Genomic DNA, 17,500 nt, shown 5'->3' on the forward strand with positions numbered 1-17,500 from the left:
ACAGATCAAACACAGAGACACAGACACAGATCAAACACAGAGACACTGAGACAGTGAGACACTGAGACACAGAGACAGATCAAACACAGAGACACAGACACAAATCAAACACTGAGACACTGAGACACTGAGACACTGAGACACAGAGACACTGAGACACATCAAACACAGAGACACTGAGACACTGAGACACTGAGACAGATCAAACACAGAGACACAGACACAGATCAAACACTGAGACACAGACACACAGTCACTGAGACACATCAAACACAGAGACACTGAGACACAGACACACATCAAACACAGAGACACTGAGACACTGGCACACACATCTCTATCTCTCACTGAGACACTTGGACACAGACTCCTACCTGCGACCACATAGACAAGTATACATTTCGTCTCTGCCCTCCCCCCCCGCCCCCCCCGCCCCCTAGACATCTCGCACATAAAGTATGAACACCCCACTCTCCCTTTCACGGGTGAGGCCATCCTTGTGACCGCTTTCGGGTCTGATGTTACTTACTTAGTCAACAAATTACATCATTGAAGGTAACACTGTTTACTGTGTAAGTGAGTGAGTGAGTGTGTGGTGTGTGTGTGTGTGTGTGTGTGTGTGTGTGTGTGGGGGGGGGGGGGGGGTCTTTACTGTGGTGCTGTGGGCTGCAGTTACTGGAATCAAAAGATGTGCATATAATTAGTCAATGCACCCACTTCCCCTGTAAATTTACCAGCAGTTTTATTAAGCTTTCCTCACAGCGATTCATCACAGTATTTGCCATGTTTATTAATATTGTGTGTCTCTGGCACTGTGGCATTACAGTACAAGCTCTCTCTCTCTGATAGCGATCAGCTCTGAATGCTTTGGTGCAGGAAGAGCACCTTAGATCTGCAGCAGAGATCAGAGAGACTGACTGAGAGAAGAGTTGAGCTGCACACACCTACAGCAAACTGCGGTTCACCATAGCAACTCATAACACAGCACAGGAGAGCAGGATACAGCGCAGGGGAGCAGGGTACAGCACAGAGGAGCTGGGTACCTCACAGCGGAGTTGGGTGCAGCACAGGGGAGCAGGGTACAGCACAGGGGAGCAGGGTACAGCGAAGCCACATTTAAAATGATTGCAGGTCACAGGACTAACCTTGATGTCTCTGTGAATCTTTTTCTGGTTGTGCAAGTAATCCAAACCCTGACAAAAACACAAGCAGACACATTTCAAATGACAAAAACAGTTCTTAACAAAACACTCCCCACTTAAAAACGGTTTTGTGAGTTGGGTCCACAGTTCTTTGAATCGAAGTTTTGGTCGTATGGAGTAGCACCCACTCACACTGTTGACAGGTTGCGAGCGTGGGGCATGCTTCTTGTTAGAAGAGGTGTCCTGTCTCACAGTTTGAGCACCCTCACACGCTACAAATCTGACCCCATTGAAAGCTGTCAGCAGCTGCTAGGGTTATAATCACACTGGAGTGCAGATCTGCCACTCGGAGCTCCAACCACAAAGCAATGGAAACGTTTCAACCACAGCAGCATCTACACAAACAGATCGAGTGCGTTCATACCAGGGTTTGTGCAGGGTTAATGGCTTAGGTTTCTAAGTGTCTAAACAAACCCTGATACTGACACACTCAAGCTGTTTCTGCAGATCCTGTTGTGGTTGTAGAGACTCTGCAGAGCATGGTTTTGTTTCTAATAACCCAGATTCCTGCGACATACCTTCAGCATCTCTCTGCAGACGTAGGCAATCTGCAACTCTGTGAGGGAGCCAGTCACTGAAAGAGGAGAGAGAAAGATTCAAAACCAGCCTGGAAAAACAATATTCTAAAGACATTTCAGAGGGCTGGGTCTCATCAATATCAGGGTCTAGTGCTGTATATTATAAAGACATTTCAGAGGGCTGGATCTCATCAATATCAGGGTCTAGTGCTGTATATTATAAAGACATTTCAGAGGGCTGGATCTCATCAATATCAGGGGCTAGTGCTGTATATTATAAAGACATTTCAGAGGGCTGGATCTCATCAATATCAGGGTCTAGTGCTGTATATTATAAAGACATTTCAGAGGCTGTATATTATAAAGACATTTCAGAGGGCTGGATCTCATCAATATCAGGGTCTAGTGCTGTATATTATAAAGACATTTCAGAGGGCTGGATCTCATCAATATCAGGGTCTAGTGCTGTATATTATAAAGACATTTCAGAGGGCTGGATCTCATCAGTATCAGGGTCTAGTGCTGTATATTATAAAGACATTTCAGAGGGCTGGATCTCATCAATATCAGGGTCTAGTGCTGTATATTATAAAGACATTTCAGAGGGCTGGATCTCATCAATATCAGGGTCTAGTGCTGTATATTATAAAGACATTTCAGAGGGCTGGATCTCATCAATATCAGGGTCTAGTGCTGTATATTATAAAGACATTTCAGAGGGCTGGATCTCATCAATATCAGGGTCTAGTGCTGTATATTATAAAGACATTTCAGAGGGCTGTGTCTCATCAATATCAGGGTCTAGTGCTGTATATTATAAAGACATTTCAGAGGGCTGGATCTCATCAATATCAGGGTCTAGTGCTGTATATTATAAAGACATTTCAGAGGGCTGGATCTCATCAATATCAGGGTCTAGTGCTGTATATTATAAAGACATTTCAGAGGGCTGGATCTCATCAATATCAGGGTCTAGCGTTTGTATATTATAAAGACATTTCAGAGGGCTGTGTCTCATCAATATCAGGGACTAGTGCTGTATATTATAAAGACTTTTTTCAGAGGGCTGTGTCTCATCAATATCAGGGTCTAGTGCTGTATATTATAAAGACATTTCAGAGGGCTGGATCTCATCAATATCAGGGTCTAGTGCTGTATATTATAAAGACATTTCAGAGGGCTGGATCGCATCAATATCAGGGTCTAGTGCTGTATATTATAAAGACATTTCAGAGGGCTGTGTCTCATCAATATCAGGGTCCAGTGCTGTATATTATAAAGGGTCTGTGTCAGATCAGCAGTTTGATCAGAGGTGGCTCTCTCACCGTTGTAGACGTCTTGCAGAGAGCCTCCTCCGCAGTACTCCATACAGATCCACAGCTTATTGGACCTGCACACAACAGAACCGGCACACAGGTCAGACTGACAGGCTCTCTGGAGGATCTGCACTCATCTGTGCTTTAAAATGCTTCCCTATGCTTTACAGGACCTCTATGTGCTTTACAATGCTTCGCTATGCTTTACCAGACCTCTCTGTGCTTTACAATGCTTGCCTATGCTTTACCACACCTCTCTGTGCTTTACAATGCTTCCTTATGCTTTACCAGACCTCTCTGTGCTTTACAATGCTTCCCTATGCTTTAGAATACCTCTCTGTGCTTTATTAATTGTTGCTGAGTTTTTACTATGGGAAACCCTTACAAAGGAAGATGGTATTAGTAAAATATCATACATAGAACTCATAATCCATCCTGGTTGCATCAGCCACTTACAGCCCCCCCTGGTGCTATAAAAGCCTCTCCCCCTCTTACTGTATGTAGCTGCCGAAGTACGCCACAATGTTATGGTGCTTGCAGCTCTTCACCATGACAATCTCTTGCTGGATCACAGAGAAATCGTCTTCTGAAACAGGAAAATAAAAAGAAATTCAACTGACCTGGGTTAAACATGCTGGCCTGTACTGTACTGTATTACGCTGTATTACATTGTATTGCTCTGTACTGTACTGTGCTGTATTGCATTGCACTGTATTACAATGTATTGTATTTCTCTGTACTGTACTGTGCTGTACTCTATTACGCTGTATTGCAATGTATTGTATTGCTCTGTACTGAATTATGCTGTATTACATTGTATTGTATTGCTCTGTACTGTACTTTGCTGTACTGTATTGTATTGTATTGTATTGTGTATTGTGCATATAATATTTCTGTAAAGTTCCCACCTAGTGAAGGCAATTCACATTTCTGATTTTAGGTATTTAGTTAAGGTAAAGATCTCCCCCCACCCACCACCCCCGCCACCCTCTGGGGGATTATTTCCCTCACCCCATTGTAGTTATAGTTCACCCCGAACATCTTCTTGTGGTCCCCCTGCCCGCATCCTCGGGGAGATGGGTGTACCCGTCTGTGATCTAAAGCTAGATTTCTCTGCCTCGACTGAGACGTGATCGTGGTACCTTTGCACCTAGTCCACTGTTGAAACAATTCCACTGTAAAGAGGCCCTACTGAGACTTATAGTCCCAGATTATTATCCCTCCCTCCCAGTCCCTGGATCTCAGCTCCACTAGAGCCACACTGCTTCCCTCCCTCCCAGTCCCTCCTCAGCTCCACTAGAGCCACACTGCCTCCCTCCCTCCCAGTCCCTCACCTCAGCAACCACTAGAGTCCACACTGCCTTCCCTCCCCTAGAGCCACACTGCTCCTCCCAGTCCCTCCTCAGCTCCATTAGAACCACACTGCTTCCCTCCCAGTCCCTCCTAGTCTCACACCGACGAAGTGGCTTCCATTCTCCGAGATCCCGTCCTCAGCTACAATTAGAACCACACTTCTTCCCTCCCTCCCTCCTCATCAGGGAGGTGTCCAGGTGACTAGGTGTGACTCCAGTTACTGTTCACAGAGGTTGCGGTGGTGTGACGGAGGAGTCTTTCCTTCCCAGTCCCTCCTCAGCTCCTCTAGCTCCACTATGAGCCACACTTCTTCCCTCCCTCCCAGTCCCTCCTCAGCTCCACTAGAGCCACACTGCTTCTTCCCTCCCAGTCCCTCCTCAGCTCCACTAGAGCCACACTGCTTCCCTCCCTCCCAGTCCTTCCTCAGCTCTCCCTCCACTGCAGCTCCCACTCCTAAGCTCTAACAGCCACACTGCCTTCCTCCCAGTCCCTCCATCAGTAAACTTGCCTGGTTCTGTCTTGATGATTTTGATGGCGGTCATGTCACCGGTCTGCTTATTCCGTGCCTGAGGATAAGGGGGAAAAACGGACAGAATATCAGGACTCTGTTGAACTCGGAATGGAATTCTGGTCAGTCAGTCAAAACATCTCCACTTATAAAACTCCTTAGAAAAGTTCACTGCAGTATTTTGCAGTTTTCCCACGGTTTTATCTGCATTTACCATAGATTACCCTGGTGTGCCATGCTTTTTAAGATGCTTTACCACACCTCTCTGTACTTTACAATGCTTCCTGTACTATGCTTTACCAGACCTCTCTGTGCTTTTACAATGCTTCCCTATGCTTTAACAATGTATTGACCTCTCTGTGCTTTACAATGCTTCCCTATGCTTTACCAGACCTCTCTGTGCTTTACAATGCTTCCCTATGCTTTACCAGACCTCTCTGTGCTTTACAATGCTTCCCTATGCTTTACCAGACCTCTCTGTGCTTTACAATGCTTCCCTATGCTTTACCAGACCTCTCTGTGCTTTACAATGCTTCCCTATGCTTTACCATGACGTGACGTGTGACCCTTTGTTATAGTTATGAGACTTAAGGGAGGGAGGGAGGGTCCAGGAGGAGTCCCACCTCTCTGTGCTTTACAATGCTTCCATATGCTTTACCAGACCTCTCTGTGCTTTACAATGCTTCCCTATGCTTTTACCAGACCTCTCTGTGCTTTACAATGCTTCCCTATCCCTTTACCAGACCTCTCTGCGCTTTACAATGCTTCCCTATGCTTTACCACACCTCTGTGCTTTACAATGCTTCCCTATGCTTTACCAGACCTCTCTGTGCTTTACAATGCTTCCCTATGCTTTACCAGACCTCTCTGCGCTTTACAATGCTTTCCCTATGCTTTACCACACCTCTCTGTGCTTTACAATGCCTCCCTATGCTTTACCAGACCTCTCTGTGCTTTACAATGCTTCCCTATGCTTTACCAGACCTCTCTGTGCTTTACAATGCTTCCCTATGCTTTACCAGACCTCTCTGTGCTTTACAATGCTTGGTAAAAGATTAATTCTGAACGCAGTAGGGATTCAAGGAAACACATGTACATGGATTAGGGAGTGGTTAACCTGTAGAAAACAGAAAGTACTGATTAGAGGAGAAACCTCAGAATGGAGTGTGGTAACCAGCGGTGTACCACAGGGATCAGTATTAGGTCCTCTGCTATTCCTAATCTACATTAATGATTTAGATTCTGGTATATTAAGCAAACTTGTTAAATTTGCAGACGACACAAAGAGAGGAGGCGTGGCAAACACTGTTGCACAGCAAAGGTCATTCAAAATGATCTAGACAAGATTCAGAACTGGGCAGACACATGGCAAATGACATTTAATAGAGAAAAGTGTAAGGTACTGCATGCAGGAAATAAAAATGTGCATTATAAATATCACATGGGAGATACTGAAAATGAAAAAGGAATCTATGAAAAAGACCTAGGAGTTTTTGTTGACTCAGAAATGTCTTCGTCTAGACAATGTGGGGAAGCTATAAAAAAGGCCAACAAGATGTTCGGAGACATTGTGAAAAGTGTTGAATTTAAATCAAGGGAAGTAATGTTAAAACTGTACAATGCATTAGTAAGACCTCATCTAGAATATTGTGTTCAGTTCTGGTCACCTTGCTACAAAAAGGACATTGCTGCTCTGTGCTTTACAATGCTTCCCTGTGCTTTACCAGACCTCTCTGTGCTTTACAATGCTTCCCTATGCTTTACCAGACCTCTCTGTGCTTTACAATGCTTCCCTATGCTTTACCAGACCTCTCTGTGGTTTACAATGCTTCCCTATGCTTTACCAGACCTCTCTGTGCTTTACAATGCTTCCCTATGCTTTACCAGACCTCTCTGTGCTTTACAATGCTTGCCCATGCTTTAACAGACCTCTCTGTGGTTTACCATGCGTTCACTGTGCTTTATCACACTGCAATGCTTTGTATAAAGGTCCATCGCATACATGGGTGGGGGGGGGGGGGGGGGGGGTGGTCACACAGTGGTCCTTCGTCTAGCGGGAAGATAAACATGCAATGACATCATCACCGCACTCTACTGTATTACACCCACTTCCATTCTCCCACTGCTGCTGTGACACAAGAAGGGGTTTACCACAATGAGACTAAACACCAAACAACGAAACAAGATAGAGAGAGAGAGAAACCGAATACACAAACAAAACAGAGAGAGAGAGAGAGAAACAGAGAGAGAGAGAGAGAGAGAGAGAGAGAGAGAGAGAGGGAGAGAGAGAGAGAGAGAGAAACAGAGAGAGAGAGAGAGAGAGAGAGAGAGAGAAAGAGAGAGATAGAGCAAAGATTAACTCGACGCTCTCGAGCGCTGGACAGAAAGAAGGTAGGGTTCGCTGAATTTTAATACCCGTGAAGGTTGTGTTTCGGAATGCTGTTTTTTCAGAGGAAACAGAGGGCGAGAGAGAGAGAGGCTGACATTCTTAAGGGAAAACGTGAAGGGGGTTCGGAATGCTGGTTTTTCGTGGCGGCCTTCCATATATAAGCGTGTCACTGTTTTTGATTTGTTTTAGTTTTGTTTGTTTGTTTTTTTTTTTTTTGTTAATTCCACCTCATAAAGGGGAAACCAGAAAGAGTAAATGTCATTTTATTAGAGAATAGAGTCTGCTTTAGGTCTGAAAACCACTTCTATCTCTATAGAGAGAGAGAGGCGCACACACACACAGAGGCACAAGACAACACACACAGAGGCACAGACACAAAGACAGAACATAAACTGTCAAAACGTTTGCCATTGAATTTATACTGAAGACACTGAGAAAGACTTCTAGTGGAAACGTTTGCCATTGAATTTACACTGAAGACACTGAGAGAGACTTCTAGTGGAAACGTTTGCCATTGAATTTACACTGAAGACACTGAGAAAGACTTCTAGTGGAAACGTTTGCCATTGAATTTACACTGAAGACACTGAGAAAGACTTCTAGTGGAAACGTTTGCCATTGAATTTACACTGGTTTCTCACTTGCACACACACAGCCTCCTCAGCTCAGACTGAATCGCAGTGATATGATTCAAGCTGTTCAGCCTGGAACCGAGACGAATCAGCAGAGCGGCCGAGCGAAGCCTTTCAAAACTCAAAAGGAGCTGAGGTCGCAGGGGTGGGAATAAGACTCCTGTTGCGCAGCAGTGTCACCCATTCCAGATTTTGCTTTTAAACTTTCCGACTGTTTTTCGTGTTTCGAGCAAAACTGGCCAGGGAGGATGACAGCAGTCGCAAGCCCGCAATTCCGATGCTGCGGGGAATGCTACGCTTGTTATCCCCAAGCAAAGGCGCACCACACTGGGAGAGCGCTCATTAAGCCCTGCGGCTCCGATGCTTTGAAACTCTCTCTCCCAGCGTTGGGTGTGTGTGACCCACCGTCGCTCGCTTTAAATCACCTCCGAAGACGCACCTGTTCTCTCCTGCTTTCCACGCTCTTTAAGCCTGATCTCTGCTATTAGCTGCTGTGTTACTATTGCATGTATTCTTCTCTTTCCACACACAGGCGGGCGCGGGTCCTCTCGCACTAAAGCATAGCGCCGATCCCGCTGTACAAAAGAGCCGGCACGCTACAGGGCTACAAGGCGAATATAAAATAAAGATTGGTTGATTGATTGATGCGGCGATCTAAAGGGTTGTTTCAAAGAGTTGTAATGCATGTGGGAAACTATTTCAAACAGACTCCGTCTAAAAAAAGACTTGATGTGGGCGCAGCGACTCTGACCTTTGTGCCGATGGAGCTCAGTGAGCTGTAGAGATGGCTGCGATTTTAGAGGATGGGAGGGATAGCTGCTGTGCCAGACTGAAAAACAAATCAATAAACGAATCTCTCTGCAACTGGAGTCTTATTTCCATCCCTGCGTAGTTAACCCTGAACCAATACCTTAAACGCAGCTCAAAAGCCAGGACCAGAGGGACACAGTGTGGAAATGAAGTGGAGACAGACAGGAGACACTTCCTTCGCAGCTCAAACACACCTCTGGGTGGAAGTGGGTGGGGTGAGAAAACAGTCCTCACACAGAGACTGGGGGGGGGGGGGGGGGGGGGGGGGTTACCGAGCCCCGCTGTCGATGCTGAATCACTGGGCGCCTTCAAGACCCGGCTTGACAAAGTTCTGAGGTCAGTCAGCTGCTCAGAACCGGACCCGCCCTGACGGGCTGAACGGACTCCTCTCCAAGGGGAATGGACTCACGTTCTTACAATATAACTTGAGTGCTTCAAAATTACTTAGAATGCACTCATTAACACTATAAACAAGTGTGTGTGTGTGTGTGTGTGTGTGTGTGTGTGTGTGTCAGTGTCTCAGAGTGTGTTTGTGGGGGGCGTGGAGTGTGTTGTTGTGTGGGGGGCGTGAAGGGGGGGCTGTTCTCGTTTGTTCACATGCCTGTCACGGGGGGGGGGGGGGGGGGGGCTGTTCTCTCGTCCTCTTTGGTGTCCTCCCTCTCCTTCCCCTCTCCTCTCCTCCCCTCCCTCTCCTCTCTCCCGCTCCCTCTCCCCGGGGCCTCTCCGGTCCCTCTCCTCCTAGGATAGTGCTCTCCCTCTCCTCTCTCCTCTCCTCTCTCCTATCCTCTCCTCCCCTCTCCTCCCCTTCCCTCTGCTTCCCTTTCCTCTCTCCTCTCCTCCCCTTCCCTCTCCTCTCTCCTCTCCTCTCCTCTCCTCCCCTCTCCTCCCCTCTCTCCCCTCCCCTCTCCTCACCTCCCCTCTCCTCTCTCTCTATCCTCTCCTCTCCTCCCCTCTCCTCCCCTTCCCTCTCCTCTCCTCTCCTTCCCTCTCCCTCTCCCTCCTCTCCCTTTCCTCTCTCTCTCCTCTCCTCCCCTTCCCTCTCCTCTCTCCTATCCTCTCCTCCCCTTCCCTCTCCTCTCTCCTCTCCTCTCCTCTCCTCCCCTTCCCTCTCCTCTCTCCTCTCCTCCTCTCTCCTCCCCTCTCTTCAATGCTCTTCAGTTGCAATGCAGACAGACAGAGAGGTGCACTGCATAATGGTTCTGTCTTATACTGAGGGTCAGTGGTAGCACAAGTATAGGGCAGCTAATCAAACCACACACTGTAGCCCGGCGCTTTCTTTCTTTCTTTCTTTCTTTCTTTCTTTCTTTCTTTCTTTCTTTCTTTCTTTCTTTCTTTCTTTCTTTCTTTCTTTCAGAGGGGGGCTGGTTCAACATTATATAGAACAGAAACCTGATTATTCAAGTTTTGTAAATAAGGTCCATGGTAAATAATTGACCAGGTTCCTTGTAAAAATGTTTGCTGTTCCACAGTATCTGTATTCGTTTGTAATTCAATCCACTTCTGCATTGTAGGAGCCCATTGTACAGAGAAACAAACACAGCAAGAAACCAAATGATTTCGAACAGGAAGTTTCTATTGAATTCCTGTAAATGTTTCCCTGCTTTGCATTTTAACAGTTGGGGACCCTGGTGTGTGTGTGTGTGTGTGTGTGTGTGTGTGTGTGTGTGTGTGAGAGAGCATGTGTGTGAGAGTGTGTGTGTGTGTGTGTGTGTGTGTGTCTGTGTGTGTGTGTGTGTGTGTGTGTGTGTGAGAGTGTGTGTGTGTGTGTGTGTGTAGTGCAGTGTCTGTGTGTGCAGTGCAACGTGTGTGCGCAGGGCAGTGCAATGTGTGTGCGCAGTGCAGTGTATGCAGCGTGTGTGTCTGTGCGAGCAGTGCAGTGTATGTGTGCGTGCAGTGCAGTGTGTCTGTGCAGCGTGTGTGCGTGCAGTGCAGTGTGTGTGCAGTGCAGTGTGCAGTGCATTGCGCCTGCCTTTCTAAAGGTGCATCGTGCAGTGCAATAGAAGCACAGTGAATGGCAATAAAGCACAGCGAAAGCTCTGTGAAGCAAAGTGCAAACTAACACCAACAACAACTTGTCAAGACGGGACCCTGTGATTGTGAATATAAAAGGTTGCGGTTCTCTCTCAACACCCCTGAGATGACATGCTCTTCCTTTTCAAGGTTTCTGCTCAACGCTGCAGCTGCAGATGCAGCCACACCCCTTAAAAACTAACTGAAGCTTTCCTCACAGCCAGTTCAGAAATACTAAAATTAACCTCTTCAATTCAGAGAGAAGCCGTCAGCCTTTCTCTGTGCATTCAGAACAACTGAACTTATGAAGTTTCGTTTAGTGTAAATATCTTTTAGTACTCAATTTACCAATAGGGGGGTATGTTACAGTAGCAAACAGATCTGAGTTTGGCAAAAAAAATAAAAAATAAAAAAATCTGGTTACTTGAGATCTGGTACCTTTAATACCGAAAGAGAGAGAAAGAGAGGGAGGGGAATAAAGAGAGAAAAAAGGAGGAAAAGAAAGAACAAGGGAGAGAAGAAAGATGTACAGAGAGAAAGGGCTCTAGAAAAGAGGAGAGAAAGAGAGAGAGACGCAGAGAGAGTGAGAGGCCAGAGGAAAGAGGGGAGCAAAGAAGAGGCAGAGAAAAGGGGAGAAAGACAGAAAGGTAAAGAAACATACATAGAGGGGTAAAGGGAGGGGAACAGAGATAGAGAGATGTAGAGATGGGTAGAGAGACGTATAGAGAGGTATAGAGGGGTAGAGGGGCAGAGATAGATGGGTAGAGATGGGTAGAGACAGGGGCTCCCCTACCTTGTACACCTCCCCGTAGGTTCCTCCTCCCAGACGATGCAGAATCTCAAAGTCATCCTGAGGGTTTCGGGTGGAGATGTCGAGGGCGGCTCGGTTCTGTGGGTCCATCACTGCGCTGGCATGGTACTGAACCGGTACCGGACTGGACTGGACCGCGAGAGGGACTGTAGTGACACTGTGTCACTATAATGTGAAACGCGTCGCTGAGAGTGTCTCTCTCTCTCTCTCTCTCTCTCTCTAGACTCTCACTCTCGAGCGAGGCGAGGTTAAATGTAGAGACACGAACAGAATCAAGTCGACATGACCACTCTCTGCTTTGATTTCCTGTAATGTTGCGACCCAGACATCTCTGTGCTTTACAATGCTTCCCTATGCTTTACCAGACCTCTCTGTTCTTTACAATGCTTCCCTATGCTTTACCAGACCTCTCTGTGCTTTACAATGCTTGCCTATGCTTTACCAGACCTCTCTGTGCTTTACAATGCTTCCCTATGCTTTACCAGACCTCTCTGTGCTTTACAATGCTTCCCTATGCTTTACCAGACCTCTCTGTGCTTTACAATGCTTGCCTATGCTTTACCAGACCTCTCTGTGCTTTACAATGCTTCCCTATGCTTTATCATACCTCTCTGTGCTTTACAATGCTTCCCTATGCTTTACCACACCTCTCTGTGCTTTACAATGCTGTCAATGTGCTGAGAGACAGCACACAGAGCTGTTGTGAGCTGCAGTTTATTGAAGGGTGACCGTTTGCAGTCCTTCCTTTGCAAGCTCCTTGCAGCTGCCCTGTGTGAGTCTGCTAAACCCACAAGGGTTCCTGTGTGCGTGGGTGGCTTCTCTCATTGTAAAGCACAGTGAAGCATTGTAAAGCACAAAGAGGTCTGGTAAAGCACAGGGAAGCATTGTAAAGCACAGAGAGGTCTGGTAAAGCATAGGGAAGCACTGTAAAGCACAGAGAGGTCTGGTAAAGCAAAGGGAAGCATTGTAAAGCACAGAGAGGTCTGGTAAAGCATAGGGAAGCATTGTAAAGCACAGAGAGGTCTGGTAAAGCATAGGAAAGCATTGTAAAGCACAGAGAGGTCTGGTAAAGCACAGGGAAGCACTGTAAAGCACAGAGAGGTCTGGTAAAGCATAGGGAAGCATTGTAAAGCACAGAGAGGTCTGGTAAAGCATAGGGAAGCATTGTAAAGCACAGAGAGGTCTGGTAAAGCATAGGGAAGCATTGTAAAGTACAGAGAGGTCTGGTGAAACATATTTCAGAGCACATCTCTGTCTAGTTGTAAAGTTCGAGCATTGATGGAGTGCATTGGTGCCTGAAACTGCTTTTGAGAATGTAAACAAACTGGAATTTCAATAAAGCCCGATTCCTGATAAAGATAAGCTCATAAGCACAGATGGAAAGGGGTTTCTTTCATGTATAAATGTATTTGTTGCAAACAAATAAGACATTTAAAATTTATTGTCTGTGTATTGGAGTCCAGCACACTCGGTTTGAAAGTGAAACACAAGCGCGCACACTTGCTGTAGTTTTTCGACACGTATCGCTTGTGTTTACTCAAACAGTTTCAAATACTGGTACGCAAATATATTCCCTAACCGCAACGATAAAGCCCGTGGATCATGCGCTGGCTGGCAGTGCTGCCAAGCCTGGCGAGAAAAAATAAAACATAAAAAAGCGCGACTGGCTTCCAAAACAAGCCCAACCCGTTTCGGGGGGGGGGGGGGGGGGGGGGGGGGGGGTGTTATACAAATTGCATCTATTTTCTTTTCTGATGACGTGCATCTACTTTGACAGCAGTCAATCACCCAAAACCACTCCTAGAGACATTTTTTAATTGTTAAAGTCACGACACCTGTTAAAAAAAAAAAAAACAAAACACAAAAAACAGCGACTCAAAAAAATTCAAGCGACTCTCGATGAAAACAAGCCCAATTCCACGCCGACTCGCATCACGTGATGGAGGTGCCTGACCCCTGAAGCAAACGTGAACATCTTCTTCGCACTTCCGCTCTTTCCCTGTCATGTGACAGGGGTCTCCTTCCTTTCCGTTCTTTCTCACGGTCCGGTGCGCCTCGTCCCCACGCGTGGCTCCCAGCAGAACCGAGCCCGGCACCAAACCCGGAGGCATGGCATCCACATTTGAGCAAATGAGGACGAATGTGGGAGAATTACTCCGCGGAATCGACCGGTACGGACACATGGCCGGTGACGCACAGCGGGACTAAACACAACCCGAATCGAAACCGCTTTCTTAATTACAGCGCCTGAAGAGAGTGCGTGTGTATAATTATTAATGATATCTGTATCTCGGGGCGTGTTTGCGTTTATGAACAGGACTTGCAGGGTTATAGTTTTGATCACACGACGTCCCTTTTAAACTTGTTTTGAGACGATTCGCTTTTATTTCAAGCAGACGTGATTACTTGCTCGGCGCTGATCCCAGTTGACGGGACCGGGACCGAACAGCTGAAGCCCTAATTATTAACAAGTTCTCTTCCTCCATCTCCCTCTCTTCTATCTCCTGCCTCTCTCTCTCCCCTCTCCCTCTCTGTTCTCTCCTGCCCTTCTCTCTTTCTCTCTCTCCCCCACCCCCTCTCCTTACCCCACACTCTCTCCCTCTCTCTCCCCTCTCTCTTCTCTCTCCTGCCCTTGTCTCTCTCCCTATCTTTCCCCCACACTCTCCCTCTCTCTCTCTCCCCTCTCCCTCTTTCTTCTCTCTCCTGCCCTTGTCTCTCTCCCTCTCTTTCCCCCACACTCTCCCTCTCTCTCCCCCCCCTCTCCCTCTCCTCTCAGGTATAACCCTGAGAATCTGGCCACGCTTGAGCGCTATGTGGAGACCCAGGCTCGGGAGAATGCGTACGATCTGGAGGCAAACCTCGCTGTGCTTAAACTGTGAGCTCCCCTACCCGCATAACAGGCACTGTCATCGTCAGCATCAATAATAATAATAATGATTACAGGGATGGGAACGAGGCTCCGGCTGCACAGCACTGTCACCCAGTCCAGGTTTTATCAGGAGCTTGATCAGCCCCCAGTGTGTGCAGCTCTGGTCAAAAGTTTAGCGTGGCTTGAAAATTTAGGAATGAACCATAATATATAAAAAAAAAACATAATTTAGATCTTTAACATGTAATCAAAGAAACTACAAAATGACATCACGTAAAAGAGTCTCCCAGAAGCCATAATCGCAGTCCAGTTCATGTTAGATTTCGAAATGTCACACTTTTGTTTTTGTCAGTTTTTCGTTAAATATCTGGAAAACTGCAAAGCGGAGTGGAATTCGATATGTTAACAAGGCAACACTATTCAGCAGCTTTCAATTCAACTTCACAAAGCAAAATGAGTTCGTTCCACAGGGCGATGATAAACTTGACCAGAGCTGTGGGCAACAAGCTCAGGTGTGTCTTACAATGAAACCAGGACTGGAGCAGACTGCTGTGCAGCGGGAGTCTCGTTCCCCTCACCACAGTGTTGTGTGTATTCAAGTCTCCTTTCTCTGCTCCAGGTACCAGTTTAACCCAGCGTTCTTCCAGACCTCCATCACCTCGCAGATCCTGCTCAAGGCGCTGACCAACCTGCCCCACACTGACTTCACCCTGTGCAAATGCATGATAGACCAGACGCATGTATCCTTCATACAGAGCGGAGATCTAAGCTAGAGTCCTTTTAAAACAAAAATAAATACATCACAAGAATGCTGCTGGGGTTTAAAATCCATCCTCTCACCTCTTACTAGCTTTAAAATCCATTCTCACTGGCCCCTCCCTTTAAAGGAGCGCTGACCATCTTTAAAATCCATTCTCTCACCTCTTATTAGCTTTATTAACAGGATCACTGGCCCCTCCCTTTAAAGGAGCGCTGACCATCTTTAAAATCCATTCTCTCACCTGTGATTGGCACTAGCTTGCAATTCTCTGTTAAAGCAGGCAGGGGGCGCCGTTGATTCCTTAACTCTCCCGGCTAGCAGGAGGAGCGTCCTATCAGACAGATCCTGTACCTAGGAAACCTGCTGGAGACCTGCCACTTCCAGTCCTTCTGGGTAAGACAGCTGGAGCCGGGAGAGAGAGGCTCCCCTGCCAAATAGAGTCCCGGGGCTTGTTCCTGGGCTTAAAGGAGTGAGCTGTGAAAACAGGCTGCAAGGTCCGAATCTCTTTAGCCTGGAACACAGAAGAATTAGGGGGAGGTTTGGGTTAGGGTGGGGGACATTTCTGATGTCAGCTTATTTTTTAAATTCTCAAAAGGAGTTAACTTTGCAGGGATGGGAATGAGACTCCTGCTGCACAGCAGTGTCTCCCAGTCCAGGTTTTACTACCAGCTTGATCAGCCCCCAGTGTGTCTAGGCAACAAGCTCAGGTGTGTCTTATTAAACTCAGGCAACAAAGGTACCCCAAAGTGTGTCTATGCGCACCAAACTTTGTGTCGTTACCTAACTGCCACAAAGTGACCAGACGTAAGATTGTTAACAATGGAGTGGATCCCTGCTTGGTAACTCAAAACCATAGTTAAACGCCAGTCCAGACACCATGACCAGAGCGTGAAATCTCTCTGCAATGGGAGTGTTATTTCCATCCCTGCTTGGTAACTCAAACCAGTAGTTAAACGCAGCACAGACACCAGGACCAGAGCGTGACACTTCCTCACACAGAGACAGCGAGGAGGGGGTGGAATGGGTTACGAGGGTTGCCAGGGGTTACCGAGCCACGCTGTCGATGCTGGGGTCCTGAAAGACCAGACTCGACAAAGTTCTGAGGTCAGGCAGCTCCTCGGACTCCTGTCCACGGGATTGCTCTCACGTTTCTGTGTTCTCTCTGTCTGCCTCTTCCTGGGTTCTGCAGCAAGGCCTGGAGGAGAACAGGGAGCTGATTGACGGGATAACCGGGTTCGAGGACTCTGTGCGCAAGTGTGAGTTTCCAACCCTGCCCTGCGCAGGAATACAAACCCTGCTCCAAAACTTTACACTGTGCGTGGCATCTGCCTCTGATCCTGTTGAGGATGTGTTTCAATCTCTTGCTCTCTTTGTATGCCAGACCCCTCCTCGACACAGCAGAGCATGCTTGAGAGTCAATCTTGTGTGAGGCTGTCATGCATTATTTTGTTTATAAATAAGACTAGAGAGGTTTTCTTAATTTATTTTGCTTCCATCCCCACATGAGGTCGCTGTTAATGCTAAGGGTTCAAACATATTATAAGTTCTTATATTGTAATATTTTAATGGATTAACCATGCCTCTTCCTCTCTCGCTGTCTCTCGAACCCATGTCCAGTCATCTGTCATGTGGTGGGCATCACGTACCAGAACATTGATAGGAGGCTGCTGGCAGAGATGCTGGGAGATCAAACAGGTGAGTGCACTAGAGCCCAAACGCTGGTCCGCTTGATTCAGTTTAGTTTCAATAACACTGATGAAGGCACTAGAGCCCAAACGCTGCTCTGCTTGATTCAGTTTAGTTTCAGTAACACTGATGAAGGCACTAGAGCCCAAACGCTGGTCTGCTTGACTCAGTTTAGTTTCAGTAACACTGATGAAGGCACTGGAGCCCAAACGCTGGTCTGCTTGACTCAGTTTAGTTTCAGTAACACTGATGAAGGCACTAGAGCCCAAACGCTGGTCTGCTTGACTCAGTTTAGTTTCAGTAACACTGATGAAGGCACTGGAGCCCAAACGCTGCTCTGCTTGACTCAGTTTAGTTTCAGTAACACTAAAGGCACTAGCTGAACTCCCTCTCTCTGTCTCTCTCTGTCTCAGATTTGCAGATCAAGTCCTGGTTGAGTAAGTACGGATGGACAGAGAACAAGGACGGGCAGATCTTTGTGTACAGCCAGGAGGAGAACGTCAAACCCAAAAACATTGTGGAGAAGATCGACTTCGAGAGTGAGTACCTCTCCCTCGCCTGCCTCTGCTTCTCGTTTCCCATAGTGAAAGCACAGCAGGGTGTAGTGAAGCACAGAGAGGTCTGGTAAAGCATAGG

General features: G+C 46.9%; 2 protein-coding genes across 5 annotated transcripts in view; one reads left to right on the forward strand and one right to left on the reverse strand.

Moving 5' to 3' along the window:
• LOC121304846 (mitogen-activated protein kinase kinase kinase kinase 5-like) overlaps positions 1-11,759 on the reverse strand; it is a 27,150-nt gene extending 15,391 nt beyond the window's left edge. The window contains exons 1-6 of the mRNA XM_041236256.1: positions 11,532-11,759; positions 4,898-4,955; positions 3,532-3,622; positions 3,046-3,110; positions 1,721-1,776; positions 1,146-1,193 (exon numbers count right to left, since the gene is read on the reverse strand). Of these exons, the coding sequence (XP_041092190.1) occupies positions 1,146-1,193; positions 1,721-1,776; positions 3,046-3,110; positions 3,532-3,622; positions 4,898-4,955; positions 11,532-11,639 (426 nt within the window). The 5' untranslated portion in view covers positions 11,640-11,759. The remainder of the gene's footprint in view (positions 1-1,145; positions 1,194-1,720; positions 1,777-3,045; positions 3,111-3,531; positions 3,623-4,897; positions 4,956-11,531) is intronic.
• Positions 11,760-13,555: 1,796 nt separating this feature from the next.
• Positions 13,556-17,500, forward strand: part of LOC121304806 (eukaryotic translation initiation factor 3 subunit K) — a 4,736-nt gene continuing 791 nt past the window's right edge. Inside the window, exons 1-7 of one of the 4 annotated variants that reach the window (XM_041236200.1) lie at positions 13,559-13,720; positions 14,326-14,424; positions 15,038-15,158; positions 15,497-15,571; positions 16,368-16,434; positions 16,796-16,873; positions 17,278-17,403. In XM_041236200.1, coding sequence (XP_041092134.1) covers positions 13,659-13,720; positions 14,326-14,424; positions 15,038-15,158; positions 15,497-15,571; positions 16,368-16,434; positions 16,796-16,873; positions 17,278-17,403 — 628 coding nt within the window. In that variant the 5' untranslated portion in view covers positions 13,559-13,658. Of the gene's footprint in view, positions 13,806-14,325; positions 14,425-15,037; positions 15,159-15,496; positions 15,572-16,367; positions 16,435-16,795; positions 16,874-17,277; positions 17,404-17,500 lie in introns of all 4 variants that reach the window. The other 3 variants (XM_041236202.1, XM_041236203.1, XM_041236204.1) reach the window with 3 other exon arrangements.

The sequence above is a fragment of the Polyodon spathula genome, chromosome 40, assembly GCF_017654505.1.
Source record: "Polyodon spathula isolate WHYD16114869_AA chromosome 40, ASM1765450v1, whole genome shotgun sequence".
NCBI classification, from domain to species: domain Eukaryota; kingdom Metazoa; phylum Chordata; class Actinopteri; order Acipenseriformes; family Polyodontidae; genus Polyodon; species Polyodon spathula.